This window comes from Pteronotus mesoamericanus, unplaced genomic scaffold (assembly GCF_021234165.1).
Source record: "Pteronotus mesoamericanus isolate MK-2021 breed Mesoamerican mustached bat unplaced genomic scaffold, CSHL_Meso_final contig_73, whole genome shotgun sequence".
Taxonomy (NCBI): domain Eukaryota; kingdom Metazoa; phylum Chordata; class Mammalia; order Chiroptera; family Mormoopidae; genus Pteronotus; species Pteronotus mesoamericanus.
This window is the reverse complement of record NW_026555245.1, coordinates 11,708,521-11,724,419: the sequence shown is the minus strand read 5'-3', so window position 1 is coordinate 11,724,419 and position 15,899 is coordinate 11,708,521. Positions and strand designations below refer to the sequence as shown.

Here is a 15,899-nt window from a genome sequence, read left to right as displayed (position 1 = left end):
TGCTATAATATAGAACCACCTTGAAAACATTATGTTAAGTAAAAGAAGCTAATCACAATGAAATACATATTGTAAGTCCATTTATATAAAATGTCCAGAATAGGTAAATCTATAGAGGCAGAAAGTGGGTCAGTGCTTGCGTAGCGCTGGCACAGGTAGAGAAACGGGGCAGACAGCTAAGGGGTATGAGGTTTCTTTTTGGCATGATGGACATGTTCTAAATTTGCCTGTGGTGATGAATGTATAACTCTGTGACTATATTAAAAGTCACTAAATTGTACACATTAAATTGGTGAATTATAGGATATATGAATTATATCTCAATAAATCTCAATAAAAATTTTAAAAGGGGTATTGGCACAGGCAGCAATTAAGAAAGAGAGAAAAATCAACCCATAGTGGAAAACAAAATATATATATATTTCTGTCCACAGACAGAGAGCAGGCCACAACTATGTTTTGTTCCACTCATAAAATACGTTTAATCTTTTGAAGCAACTAGTGAAATGTAAAGACCAAGAGGTTTCACACTCAGGAAAGAATCTGTACATCTGCATTTTCTTTAACGAGGAAAGGGGAAAAAAACAATATGACAATACTAGGCTTGTACTCCAACTGGGGACAGTCTATAGGGCCAGGTGGGCAGCCTTTACTGACACAGCTTGCACCAACCAGCTCAGCTTAGACCCCCCGCCCGGCAGGGCTCTACTCCAGTTTGAGTTTTTCAGCCCCTGAGCTATTGTTGTCACCAGATTTTCAAAAGAATCTCTGACTCAACACTCCACAGCTCTCAGAAAGAGGTGGCCAGTAAATGGTGGCCATTTGCTTTGCAGATGAGGAAACAGAGATAACTTACCTGAGGCCAGGAGGACATGGAATCAGTAAAATACCTTTTCTGACTTTTGGTTCCTTTCATTACTCTTCCACCTCCCTGCTACCATTTCTAGAGAGTTTATCATTACTCTCTTCTGCTCCTTTTTCAGTTGCAGCAGAGGGAAATCCATGAGAAAGTTAAAAACATGCTAGGCTTTCCAAAAATGGCATATGATTTTCACACTCTATGATGTACTAAGCACAAGCAAAGTTTTGCCTAAACCTAAGTCCCTTTGATTTGTGTGAGCAACTTGAGTGGGACCACTTAGCTCATATCCAAACACATCTCAATGCTAGGAAAATAAAGAGAATGTTGTTAAACCAGCCCAAAGGGCAGGGGAGAAAAATCCCACTAGTATGTTTTCTCCAAGGCCACTCAGCATAATTGCTACAGAAAGCCCAAGTTTCTGACAGGCAGGGATACTTTCCCCCTTATATCATGGGGATAGGTGGCTTGTTTACATCAAAAGTCACCTTTTATAAGAAGCTCCAGGCCCTGGCCAAGTAGCTCAGTTGGTAAGAGAATGGTACCAATATACCAAGGTCGTGGGTTTGAGTCCTGGTGAGAGCATACACAAAAATCAACCAATGAATGCATAAGTGGAACAAAAAAATCTCCCCCCCCGCCCCCGCCACCTTCCCCTTTCTCTAAAAATCAATCAACAAAAAAAATTTTTGCCCTGTCCGGTGTGGCTCAGTGGATTGAGTGCCAGCCTGAGAACCGAAAGGTTACCAGTTCGACTCCCAGTCAGGGCACATGCCTGGGTTGTGGGTCAGGTCCCTGGTTGGGGGCATGTGAGAGGCAACCAATCAATGTTTCTCTCCCTCTCTCCCTTCCCCTCTCTCTAAAAGTAAATAAGTAAATAAAATCTCTAAATGAAAAACAAAGTTGTTCTATTTTTTTAAAAGAAAAAGCCTTCAAGTCCACAATCAGTAAAGTAAGAAGAGAATTTTGGTTGTTTACAGACATTCACCCCACTGTGCTTTGAGTCTGCCTGAAAGAAAATTCTGTATAATGGCCACACATAGTTTAAGAATAGGTGTAAGAAAAAAGAACATTCAAATTCAGCAGGCTTATCTCTCCAGACAAAACACCCAGCACAGTCCCAAATGCATGACCCTTATGTGGTCCTGGACCATTTCAACATCCACAGCCAGCACACAGAGCAAATGCCAGCAAGAAAAATGAGGAAGTACCAGGGCCTGGGAAAGCACTGGTCCCTACTACTGAGTAAACATCTTCATTTCCAGGCAAAATGGACTGGGATGCTCTTGAAGAGACACGTACTTCCAAACCCTGAGAAAGAATGCAAACTCTGAGGCAAACACAATGACCACTTCTCACTGCTCCCAACTGCATGTCACTCAGAAATAGTCACTCCAAAATAGTCTCGGAGTTTATCTATAAATAACCGAGGAACTTCTTCCCCAGAGATACAGAAATACCAACACTTGTGAATAGAAAGGGGGAACAGCATGGGGCTGCCCCCAACAAGAGGACCCACTAAATGTTCTGGTGCCAAGACCATCAGAAGAAAGTTCCCAGGGCAGCCCATGGCTATCCCACCACACAACCCCAAAAATTCACGGTTCCAGGCAAAGGCTGAAGCCAGCTGAAAGTAGTAGGTTTAATCACCGTATTCATAGTACAGGACAAAGCACATCATGGATTTTGTGTGAAAATCTTTTTTTCCCGTAACTATTGTAAAATATACATAATGCAGAATTCACCATGTTAACCATTTTTAAGAGTGCAGTTTGATGTTGTTAAACATGTATAAATATGTTTTGTCATCTTGCAAAACTGAAACTTTATGCTCATTTAACAACTCCCCATTTCTCTCTCCATCCAGCCTCTGACAACCTATATGCTACCCTTTCTTTCTATGAATTGACTACTTAAGATAGATCGTGTAAGCGGAGTCATACCGTATCTTTTTGTGATGGGCTATTTCACTTAGCATAATGTCCTCTCCCTTTTCATCTAGGTTGTAGCATGTATCAGAATTTCCTTACTTTTTAAGGCTGAGAAATGTCTATTGTATGCATATATATATGTATATACACACATGCACCACATTTTGTTTATCCATTCAGGAACTCTATTTCTATACCTCAGGGGTATAATTATGTTGCTCTGGTAGAACACAACTTATATAGCTCAGTTGGTAATGGTCATGATTTCCTACCAAAAGAAGAGACACAGAGACAGAGAGACTTGATTTTATAATGTCAGTACTCAGTACTCCACGAGAGGAGAAACAAGCTACCCAAAGCTGCAGCTGAGCTCAGTTCCATCATCAAGCATCATCTCACCATTCCTCTCCACCTCAAAAATAAAAGTTTAGTTCACTGTATATCCTCAGGCTCTGGAACAGGACCTAGCACATAACTGACACTCAGGAAATATGTGTTGGCTGCATGAATCTAGAAAAATGATTGTTCGTGATGAGAAAAGCAAAATGGTAGCAAGAAAATGCTATAGGCATCATCTTCATTGGTCCAGTTGATCTGAACATGCCATTCAAGAAAGCATCAATATATATTGACATGGAAAGATCTCTAGGAGCTATTTCTGAAGGAATCACATTGCATATCAACATATACCATGTGATTTCCTTTACGTAAAAACAAATGCACAAGTCAAACAAAAAATACATATGTATGCAAAAATATACCTAAATAATATGCTCCAAATCCAACAGCTTGATTACCTCTAGACTGGAGGGGGATGAGGATGAGGAATAGAAACAAAACTTTCTGTCTGAATAACAGAGGAACAAAGGGAATCCCCAACAAAACGGTGAGGAGAGCCCAAAATAATAGCTGTACAACAAACATTAAGAGCAACCAGTGTGGATGGCCAAAGCAGGTCAGAAAGCTGTATTCAAGAAGATTAAATTGATTCAATAGCTGTTGCACTAGCACATCTTGAAAGAAGATTTAGATAACTAGGGAAGAACTTGCAGTTAAATTAGTGAAAACTCCATAGAAAACTGCAAGCACATACAGAAAGAACACTCTGGAGGAAAACCAAAGTTACTAAACTCTTCATAGGAGATAGGAAGGCATAATAATAGTGACATAATTAACTACTGACTTAACTAAAAATTATGAGATAACTATATTCTGAGGATAAGGAAGGAAGAGGAAGGACATACATGAGGGGTAAGTGCAAAAATGCCAAAAAAAAAAAAAAAAAAGAAGAAGAAGAAGAAAAAGAAAGAAAGAAAAGCTAGACCCTCATACTCTGTGCTGGAAAGACAATACATGATGACTAATCCTGAAAAATCAAGAAGGAGTAATATCAGCATTATTTAGAAACATAAATAAGTACGAACTAGCTAAAAGAGATGAACATGGTTGCTCTTTCTGAAATGCAGGAAATGATGGAGGGTTCTGCTGTTTTCAGGAATAAACCTGATGAAACTATTTGACTCTGAACTATGTGTATATACAACTTCAATAAAACTAAAAAATAAAAAAGAGATCACAACTGAGTACTCACTTTAGTGACGCATACACTAAAATTGGACCAACAGAGATTAGCATGGCCCAGGCACAAGTATGACACAAAAATGAATGAAGCGTTTCATATTTTTAATGAGGAAATAAAAAGCACAACTGAGACCCACATCAGAATACTTTACCTAACAATGATGGTTGTTTTTTGTTTTACAGGAAATAGTTCGCCACGCAGACTTCTGATGTGACTCAAAGAAAGAATTGATTTATAGGTAGTGTGACCATCTTCACTTCCAACACTGCATGACTCTACCAGAAATATGGTGAAAGTCATTTTGAGAATGTTTGGGTTCTTCAGCTTATATGAAAAACCTATTATTGAAAACTCAGTGAGAAAGAAAAGGAGGCAACACATATTTCAGGTTCAGTATTTACCAAGTGCTTGGTAGTTTGGGCATAGATGTGCAGCAAAAAAGAAAAGAAAAGAAAAAATTAAAAAATACACACATACACAATGATAGAGAATTGTAGGCAAGATAAGACAATATTTGTCCTGGCTGGTGTGGCTCAGTAGGCTGAGCACTGGCCTGCCAACCAAAACATCATGGGTTCAATCCCCAGCCAGGACACATGCTTGGGTTGCAGGACAGGCCCCCAGCTGGATGTGTGAGAGAAGCAACCAATCAGTGTTTCTCTCTCCCTCTCTCTCTCTTTCCCTTCCCCTCTCTCAAAAAATAAATAAACTTTTCCATAAGACCAAAATTTGTGGCATATCGCCAATATGCTATCTGGGTCTTTCCCCTCTCCGCTGGGGTAACAAACAACTCAATCAAATGCTATTCACACCCTTGCCTATCAAGACAAGTTTAATATGACCTGAGGGTACTCGTCCCCAATTTTAGCCCAAGAAAGTCTCATGAGGAGTTCCATATCCAATGTTTTACAAGTGAGTGCGGGGGGGGGGGGGGGGGGGGGGGCATGAGGGAGACCTAAAAAACTGTCAAACAGATTCGTAAAGCTAAACCCAGATTCAAGTAAAGGCAGAATATCTAACGCTTTATCAGTAGTGGAAAAACCCAAAGCAGATGAAAAATGAAACAACAAAATTTGCATACAAGGGAAAAGAAATTGACGAACTCAGTTTCCACTATGACAATTAAGGGTGATCCACCTTCTCCCTGGAATGACCAAACGCATAGGTATAAATAGGCTATCCATGCTCTCAGGGTTTGAAAGCACTGGCCTGGGTTCAAACCTGAACTCTGTTTTTCTCCCTCAGTTTCATTTTCCTCCCCTCCTGTAAACCAATGGAAGGCGGAGGAGGGGGAGTAGACAATGATATGTAGACCTCCTAGTATTATTGACAGGCTGGTTGACAGGATGAAACAATAACAATCGCAAACTCTTGCAACCTGCTAAATGTGTTAGGCATTATTATTCTAAGTGCACTGCATATACAGCATCTCATGTAATCTTCCAATTATAACTATTATCCCATTTTTCCAGATGAAGAAGCCAAAGCACCAAAGTTAAGTAGCTTGCCCAAGATCATAGCTAGGGGTGGACCCGGGAACCGAATTCAAGTGATCCCAGCACCTTGTACTATGTCTAAAATACAATGTGCTCAATAAGTAGTGCTTCCACATACTGCGTGTCAGTCCAAACAAAATAGGTTAAGTGATAGCCAGGTTGATGTTTGGCCACCTTATCGGAGACCAAGGCATGACCCGGGCCTCCATTCCTCACCCTAATTCCCCACGCTCACTTCTTTCCCAAGCGTCTCTAGAGGCCGCGGTTGCTCTCCCTCTCCAACTCCCCAAAACTTCCTGTTGCTCTCAGCGCCAGCCGTGGAGAGAAGCCGGCGCGGAACTTGAGGCTACGAGTTCCCGGGGGGCGCCAGGTAGGGGACCGAGAGGCGGGCGGGAGTCGGGCCGGCGTTTACCTTGACCTGCATTCTCATCGCTCCGGGACTCCGGCGCCGAGCGCGCTGGGACGCACAGGGTCTACTGGTGCCCCGGGCCGCTCCGAGCGGCCCCTTCTCCTCCTCCCCACCTCTCGGCTCACACCACGGTCCGCCTCCGCTGCCGCTGGCCGGCGCGGAACCAGAGAGCTGCCTCCCCCCCGGGGACGTGCCCCCGCCGCCAAGCTGAACCTCGAACCCCGTTAGGTTTCTGCTCTGAGCCACCTCGGAGCTGGCCTCGTTCCAGCTCCCAGAACAGGAGACCTGCCCCGTGGTACGTGCCCTCTGTTATCGGAAACCCCAGATAATTCTCAACTATTCTAGATCCCAGTTAGATACTAGTGCGATGGACCCCACCCACAGCAGCCCGGGGCCCTGGGCTCAGATCCGGTAAATCACCTAAGGCCCTTGGCGTTCCCGCGCCTGCCCGCAGTCCCGCTTACCGGTGCGCGCTCCACGGGGGGTCGGGCTCTCATCTTTGACTTGCAGGCGCCGCTACCAAAGCCTAATCTGAGCTTCCGACTTGTGGAGGCAGATCTGGGCTCCACCTACACACGCTGCCTTTTACAGCTCCGTATATTTGTCACAATACTTTTTGGCCTCAGTTACCTTCTGTGTAGAGAGGAAGTGGTTCCGAGAACTACCTAATTCAAAGGAATACCGTGTGGGTTAAATGGGATGTTGACTCTCATCCCAGATAATATTTTATGGTGTTGTATTGCGCTTAGTGAATGAGTCAGTGCGGTGAGGGAGGACTCCGGAGACGTAACCTAACAGCATAGCTTTTACTACCTAGGAGTTACTGGGTGTGTCAGGTGAGCCCTCTGGGTCTGAGGTCACTTATCTCTGCACTGGCTATGATAGCGAGTAAACCCACCTTCTTCAGAGGTTATACTGAAAAAAAGAGAGAAATCTGTGAAGTACCATACAAATGCTTTCCTGTTTTGCTATTTTCTGTGGGTTTAGGTAGTCTTGATAAAGGCTGTTGTCGGTGACTATGGATGCTCACTTATTACAAGTGTTTTAATTAACAATGAAACACTTCATCCCTAATAATGGACTTCAAATTAGGGTCACCTACCCACTGAGTCCATTTTAGTATCTGCCCAGTGTGTTCGTATTGGAGGACACAGTTAATAGGTGTTTTTCCCCCACTTCTCAATGTGTTTTTGTTTTGTTTTGTTTTTCTAAATTGATTTTTGGAGAGAAAGAAGGGAGAGCGAGACAGAGAGAGAGAGACATCAATTTGCTGTTTCTCTAATTGATGCATTCACCGGCTGCTTCTTGTATGTCCCCTGACTGGAGATGTAATATGCAACAAGGGGGGCTGAACCCAAAACCTAGGTATGTGACCTGACCAGGGATCACATGCGAAACCTTTTGGTGCGCAGGGCGGTGCTCCAACCAACCGAGCCACCCAGCCACAGCAAATGAACTAATGAACATTTCTTTATTAGAAAACTTGAACATCTCATGTGTGTATTAATATTTTGTTGTTGTTTTCTATTAACACATTTAATCTCCTTCCTCTCTTGACTTATCTCCTTCAAAATGATCTGTAAACAGTTAAAAGGTTTCAAAGCCCCTCTAAGGCAAGTAAACACCTCTTGATCTGTGTCCACCTCCATATATCTTCCCTGTTATGTTAGGCCTCTCACAGCACTGGAGACTGGGAACTCTCAGAAATCTGCAGACCCACCAAGAAGACCAGACATTTGGAACAAGTGTCTATGACTACCATCTTCTACTTTAATCTCTTTGATAAATTTGCATGTTAGAATGGTCATATATTCTTTTCAGATCAAGCTTCAAGAGACAGTGTTTAAAGTAATAGGGCAATACCAGGACTTAAGGCATCTGATATGTTAGTTTACAAGATGCCTTTGGTTCCCAAACTCTATCAAAAACACCTGAGGCATTTATGGGAAGTGCAGATTCCCAGGCCCCACCCACCCATACCTACCCAGACCTTCTGAATTAAAATTTCTAGGCTGGGGCCCAGCAGTCTATATTTTTCACAATTTAATTTAAAAGCTTGTCTATGAAAGTCTTCTGTCCATAAATATACCTGTGCCCAGAGGTTAGCTATGAAATTTAAATTTTAGAATGTTCGTTGTGGTTTGATTCAGGCCAACAAATATTTCCTGAACACATACTGTTTGTCAAGTGTCCTGCTGGGAGCTGGGAAAACAAAGATGAATAAGACATTGTCTGATGTGTAAGGAGTTTGAGTTTGTAGGAGGAGAAACAATCAAAAATGAAACAGTACCTGGGACACCATTGGTAACATCAACATAAACAGTGCTTTAATTTTTCATTGGTTGCCCTCCCTCTCCTTCTCTTCCTCTTCCCATTCTTTTCTCCTGTTTTCTTTGTCAGAACTCCCTTTTTACCCTGGATATGGTAAATGTTGTATCCCTGATCTAACATGGTTTTAAAATACTGCTCCAACTTTTAAGGCCAACCTAATGATTTCAAAATAGAAAGGAACAGCTGATTTTTTAGCAGAGAAAAGCGAGTATAACAAATTTTTTTTTTTAATGTGTAAAGATCTTAATGAGTCCCAGTAATTGGAGGCTACTAAGAGGTAATATCTACTATATGTATTCTTCTCCTGAAGAAAATAGTTTCAATATTGGATTTGGTTTTGGTTTTGTTTCTTTCATTTGGACAGGGGTGAGGGGGTTGGGATTTTTGTGCAGTAATACTTTCAAGCTTCTCTGAACAGCCCAGGAAGAGAATGAGAAATAGAGAAATAAACAGTTCCAATTTCTTTTCCCCCCACCAGGAAGAAGAACAGGCACCACAGAAACTCCTTGTCCAGTCCATCATGGCATATTATCACTTCTGGTTCATGGTCCTCACTTTGAGGGGCCACGACTTTCTTTCCAGAAGCATAAAGGAAACAAAGGCAGTGGTCATCGGAAGTCAGGTCTCATAGCAGGGAATCATCAACTAATGCGCTAAGAAATGACCAGTCTGCCTGTGGCACCTCCAGACATAGCGTCCCACAGCGCCATGTGCTCTAGTTAACTATCTCCTGAAGAGCCCTTTGCTGCCAGTGTCCAAATCTTTATTGCCCACTTGGAAAGAGGAATCTCGGAACACTAACAACACCCCAAATTAAAAGCCTCTACTTTTCTAATGATCCTGTTTTGTTTTTTTTTTCCTATTACCTATCTTATGAAAGCCTATAATAGCATTGCCTCCTGATCATGATGTGTGCTGGGAACACCATGCCCACTAATCATCCATCTTCTCTTGTGCTCTTGTCAAGTTTCTACCATCCTTGTTATTAAGTTGTATCCCCCCAAAAAAGATATGTTGGTGTACATTGGTATAACAATCCCAGTACTTTAGAATGTGACTTTATTTAAAAACAGGCTGTTTACAGAGACAATCAAGTTAAAATTAGGTAATTAGGATAAACTAATCCAGTATGATTGGTTGTGGTGGAGAGCGAACCAGGGGACTGAAGAAATGGACCTTGGGAAAGAGAAAGCCATGGGGAGAGTCCATGGTTAGCCATCTACTTCTTGTGGTGCATGTGGACCGCCACGTGAATACAAGGAAGCCTTGAAGACGCTGGCTGGTCTTAGTGTGTTTGAGGAACAATGCATTACACAACATGGGTTAGCAAAACAGCATGGCCAAAGCTGTGGGCCAGAGGCAGAAGCCAAGGTTAAAAATTAAAGGAAAATAAAAGTTAGATGAAGAACTGAAACTAGAAAAAGATAGTAGAATGTCTTCAACTCTATTAGCATCAGGACTGGCTGATGGAATTGGAGAGCAAAGCAATAAACTGGAAACCGGCTTCAGCATGTAGCTTTGCCAAACACAGGACACAAGCAGCCACAGACCTAGAATCCAAGCACTTGTCACTAAGCCAGGCTGGGCCAAGTTTGTACTCCTGCCTGGTTAATGTAGCTGTGGGACACAAGGGGAGATGGTATTTCTCTAATGGGGCAAAAATCAGAAAAACATTAGTAACATCACTACATACTCTGCCCTTTGGCAATGGCTGCATGGTGCCCAAGGAATTCACAGCACCCACTCCCTTATAGATGGGATCATTCTGTCCTGCGGGAAGGCCTGGCCAAATGATGGAGCTCTTCCTGGCCAAGTGGAAGAAGTGCAGCACATCCTTAGAGAGCTGGACGTGTGCCAGGCAATCTATGCTCTGGGGCTACTTTTACAACAGGAATGAAAGCAAAGATTCTGCAGATAGTGGGACAAGACATCTTTGATGCCAGGAAATTTATTGCAGATCTAGAGGAAACCAGCCTGTCTCAAGACTGTGCCTGAGCTATGGGGAAGTCTCAAAACTCAGACTGGAAAAGGAAAGGAGGAAAAGTCTTTTGAACTGTTCCCACTTATTTTTTGGAAGCCATGAGGTCTCTGCATCTGTTAGCATGTTCACTGTATCTAGATAAGTAGTGCATTCATGCAGGGGGGGTTTTGTTGTTTATGTTTTGTTTTATTTTACCTCCGGATGGCTTGCTAATTTGGAAAAAAGTTCTAATTGGCCTAAACAAACAAACGCTTATATAAATTCTCAAAAATGTAACAGAAACTAAATCAAATGCTTTTCAAGTTCATGTGATCTAAGATTAATTTTTACTAAGTAAAAGCTAGTTTAAGTTTGTTGGTTTAATTAAAACAGATGTCTTTATAGTTATCTAAGGGTTAAGAATTCTAATTAAGGTGAAAGGAAAATAATACATGTTTTCAGTAATAGAAAGTATAGGTATAGGTATAGGTATAGGAAAGTATAGGTATTTTTGAGGGAAAGGAAAGTAATTTTGTCCTAAAATGAGGCTGGTTATTTCAGAAATGGAAGGAGGGAAAACAGGACAATATCCGAATGCAAAAAAGAGAGAGAGAGAGAGAGAAAGGAAGGGAGGGAGGGAGGGAAGGCAGAAGGAAGGAAGGCAGGAAGGAAGGAAGGAAGGAAGGAAGGAAGGAAGGAAGGAAGGAAGGAAGGAAGGAAGGAAGCAGGGGAAGGAGGGAGGGAGGAAGAAGAAAGGGAGGGAGGGAAAGTTGTAGAAGGTTTGTAGAAAAGGAGTCTTTGAGAAGAAATTTTAATGTGTGGTTAAGCTAAGATTAGAATGGATTTAATTAAATACTGAATTTAAATATCAAAAGTAAGCTGATGCAAAATCTTTATCTCTGTTAAAAAGACAAAGTTTTCTTGGACTCTGGGTCTGCTCCTGATAAGATATTGTAACAAGTTTTCTGCCTACAAAGCCAAGACTTATGCCTATAAATTTATCAGCAAAACCAATAACATAATGATAGCTGATTTTGTCTAAAGTGTCATGAACTTTTTGTAAGTAACCTAAACATTACTGTTAAGAACTTAATAAACTGTCCCCACCCACGTTGTCACGACAAAGTAGCAGTTGGGGCAGGTCGGTGGCCCACGAGGCTCATCGCAAGCGGCAGACAACGCAGCGACCATGTCCTGGAGCCAGGCAAGTGCCCAGGAGCAGCGGCGGGACCTTGCACAAATGGCAAGGTGCCCCGCACTTCGTCCTCCCTCGGTTCCTAGGAAGTGGCCAGTCGCCAGAGCTTGAGCAGCAGCAACAGAGGCGGGCTCTGGCAGGCGCTCTCTCTCCTCCCCTTCAGCCTGAGCCGGTGCCTGGAGGCGGGTTCGGCTGCCTGAGAAGGGGAATTCTCTTCGCCTGGATATGGAGACTGTTCAATCACCAGGAGCACAAAGTTACCCAAGCTGTGCTGGGTAACGCAGGAAAAACTACCATCCTTTACCAGTTTTCTATGAATGGAGTACACACATCCCTTACAATAGGAAGTAATGTAGAAGAGAAAGTGATAAATAATTCATGTTTCCTAGTGTGGCATATTGATGGCCAAGAATCTCTTGTTCTTCCTGAATACTTACTACGGTAAAACAGAATTTTTAATAATTGTGGACAGTACAGACAAGGATTTCTGTAACTAGAAAAGAACTGTATAAAATGTTAGCCCATGAGGACCTAAGGAAAGCTAGATTGCTAATTTTTACTAATAAACAAGATGTTAAAGAATACATGACTGTAGCAGAAATCTTCCAGTTTCTGAAACTAACTTCTGTTGAAGATCACCAGTCCCACATCCAGGCACACTGAGCTCTTACTGGTGAGGGATTATGTCAAGGGCTTGAATGGATGATGTCACAATTTAAGATTACATGGTCTCTACTGACCTCTTCTCATAGACTTTGTATAAACAAAGTGCTAGACTTTACCTGGAAGCTGCAAAAATTAATGGTTCGGATGTATTTATAGTAAACTGATTTAATCTTTTTTCTATAAGAGGAAAAATTAGAGGAGTGGACTGGGTGGGCAGGGACAAAAGGGAAAAATGAGGACAACTGTAATAGAATAAAGAATAAAAAATATAAAGTAGAAAAAAAAGAATAAGACCAATTATTTGAAAACAAAGATGAAGTTTTATCTCTCAATTGCTTTCTCATTAATTTCTGCCAAAGCAAGGTCTTTTTTTTCTTTTAAGGTTTTATTTACTTATTTTTATAGAGAGGGGAAGGGAAGTAGAGAGGGAAACATCCATGTGGGGTTGCTTCTCATGCGCCCCCTACTAGGGACCTAGCCGCAACCCGGGCACGTGCCCTGACTGGGAATCAAACCAGTGACCCTTTGGTTCACAGGCTGGCACTCAATTCACTGAGCCACACCAGCCAGGGTTTGCCAAAGCGAGGTCTTGAAGCTAAGATTAACATTTTTCACGTAATGAATTCTCTCAGGACATTGTGTAACCTGTGGTAAATATTTACAAAGGGAGGGGAAGCCTTTTTTTTTTTTTAACATTAAGAGCTTTTTTATCAGTATAACCATCCTTAGTTAAATGTTTTCTCTTCTTGTTCCATTAGGTCAAAATACAAATCAGCACAGATATTCAGTTTCCACTATTTTAAAAAGTAATGCTACTTATGAAAAATATTTTGCTTAAGACTGTGCATATAATGTATATATACCTCAAGTTCAAGTTAATGGCTTTGACTTCCAGACAAAAGTGAATAAGAAATATCAATAATATCCTTGATTATAACCATAATAAAATGAGTACTAGCATTGGTTTTAAGTGCCAGTTTGTACTTGCCCATCTTCTCTGTATTGAACTAACCAACCCGCAAAATCATTGAGCCACTCTTTTTTTAAAAGATTTTATTTGTTTTAGAGAGAAGGAAAGGGAAGGAGAAAGAGAGGAAGAGAAATGCCAATGTGAGAGAGAGACATTGCTTGCTTCTCGACTGTTCCCTGACCAGGAAGCAAACCCCCAGGCAAGTCCCAGAACTGGGGACCTAACCTGTAAACCCTTGCTTTATGGGACAATGACCAACCAACTGAGCCACACTATCAGGGCATACTTCTCTTTAAAAAAGAAAAAATGAATGAAAAAAAGAACTAATTAGATAGATTTAAGTATAATAAAACAGTTTAAGGCAAACCTTAACAATAATTATGTGTTAAAAGAATCACAGCAATATTGAGGCTTTTCTGTACATGAATTCCCTTAGCTGACTGTCATGAAAAGTCAGCAGGAACAAAATATGTAAAGATTGTGGCACATATGGATGGAGTTCATTCTGCTTCTGCAGAAATGACCCCCCATTGCCAGAGTGTTGCGGTCCTGATGTCCTTGAAACATGGCAGCGGTCTGCTCCTGAATCAGAGTAATTAACATGTGTAAACTATGGCCTTAAATTAAATGAACAGTTGGAGCTATGAGAAACCCAAGACAGCTGCTCATTTCCTCCACACACCCTGGCAAACCCCATTTTTCAGTTTGTGCATTCCTTCATGCACCGTAGTGAACTTCATTCAACTGCCACTTAGTATGGGTTATCAATAGGTTCTGCAGTTATATGTCTATTTTCTGCATGGGTTGAAGACTTCCTCTGCCACAAAGAAGCTGTTAGAAGAAACAAACAGAGACAAGAGGGATGGAGGCGCGGGGGATGGGGAAAAAGGAAGGGAATGGAGGGTCGAGGAACGTGTAGCAAGGTCTCATGGACAAAACCAAAGGGGAAGGATTGAGGGAGGTAGGGGGGAGGGGGCAGGGACAGGTGGGGAGGGAGGCAGAGACAAATGTATTTGAAAAAATAAAGGAAATAAATTAAAAATTAAAAAAAAGAAGCTGTTAGAAAATGTGTTTCCCACTTGGAGTATACTTTCCCAGAGCTCCCTCAAGACTTTTTATATAGCCTAACATGTCCCTGTTTTCCTTCTGACCACTATGAAATGTGCTCATTATATTAATCACATAATGTTAACCCATGAATATTTGCCTCTGCTACAGAAAACCTTGTAGGCTTTGCCGGACCACATACAATAAAGAGGATGGGCAGTGAATCTGCAGTAAATTCAAGGTCTGGGCACTGCAGTAGAGTTTTTGGAAATTGTATGGTTGGATAAGAACTGTGTTGTCCTTGAGGCTGTCATAGACCAAGTTCAAGCCTATCCCATACCAAAAAATATAAAAGAGGTACAGGCTTTTGTGGGAATTCTGGGGTATTGGTGAATTCATACCCCATTTAGCACAATGCTTTTGCCCATCATTTCACCTAGTTAAGGAGGGATATATATATATGAGATTGGGGAGCCAAACAACTGGCTGTCTTTGAGAAAGGAAAAATACTGGTCTAGGGCTTCCGGTCAAGATGGCAACACTGAAAGATATGGCTCACCTCTTTGAACAACAACATCAAAATTATATCTAAAAGATAGAACAGCCATCACTCAGGAACATCAGAAATCAAGTTGAACGAAAGTCTAACAACTATAAAATCTAAGTTGAATGGAAGTCTGAAAACTATGGCATTGAAGAAACCACATCTATCCAGACTGGTAGGAGGGACATGGATGTGGAACAGGCTGGCCCTACACCCACGTAGATAAAAATTCAGGAGGGATATCTCGGAAGTGAGGAGTCCCAGACCCACACCAGGCCCCCCACCCAAGGATTCCAGTGTCAGGACTTCCCCACAACTTCTGGCTGCGAAACCCAGCAGGGATTGGGTAGGTGGAGGAGGCTGCCGAAGCCCTAAGCAAATCCTCTTGGGGAACCCACACACAGACTCATCTACTCAGACTTAACGCCCTCTGAGATCCAGCACTGGGGTGGCAGCTTGAAGGGCATCAGTGGTATACAGGGAGAAATTGAAGTGTCTGGCATCAGGGTGAGCATAGGCCACTGTCCCTTTGCTGAGACCTATCCCCACAGAGCCCCTAGGCTACTGCCATATCTGAGACTCCATCAACCTGATTAACACTGTGTGACCCACCTTGGAGATCCACAGGGACTCTACCGCACCCAACTTATGGGCCCACCCAAGCTGCTTTTCCATAAGAATGGCTAGTCTTGGCTCCTAAATCTTATCAAACAAGCAACAGATGGTTTCAGTAAGCCCTAGATGCAGCCAGAATAGAGTCGCAGCTTGGCTTCACCTGGGAATCTCCAAGCCTAGCACAAGCAGTAGATATCTCAGATTGCTTTATAGCTCAGCCAGGGTGCCCTGGGCAAAACACAGGTTGGGGCTGACCATAGCCTGCACCCAAGAATCACCAGGGCCAAAGCATCC

At 42.2% G+C, this 15,899-nt stretch overlaps 1 protein-coding gene, 1 non-coding gene and 1 pseudogene across 2 annotated transcripts in view; 2 read left to right on the top strand and 1 right to left on the bottom strand.

Annotated features, from left to right (window-relative positions):
- Positions 1-6,819, bottom strand: part of TRPM6 (transient receptor potential cation channel subfamily M member 6) — a 130,094-nt gene extending 123,275 nt beyond the window's left edge. The window contains exon 1 of the mRNA XM_054583304.1: positions 6,742-6,819. Coding sequence (XP_054439279.1) covers positions 6,742-6,774 — 33 coding nt within the window. The 5' untranslated portion in view covers positions 6,775-6,819. The remainder of the gene's footprint in view (positions 1-6,741) is intronic.
- LOC129078526 (U6 spliceosomal RNA) lies at positions 4,372-4,475 on the top strand. Its single transcript, XR_008529976.1, has one exon. It is a non-coding gene; the product is annotated as a U6 spliceosomal RNA (small nuclear RNA).
- A 3,582-nt stretch (positions 6,820-10,401) lies between the features above and the next one.
- On the top strand, positions 10,402-12,585 carry LOC129078496 (uncharacterized; annotated as a pseudogene).
- The last annotated feature ends 3,314 nt before the right edge of the window (positions 12,586-15,899 follow it).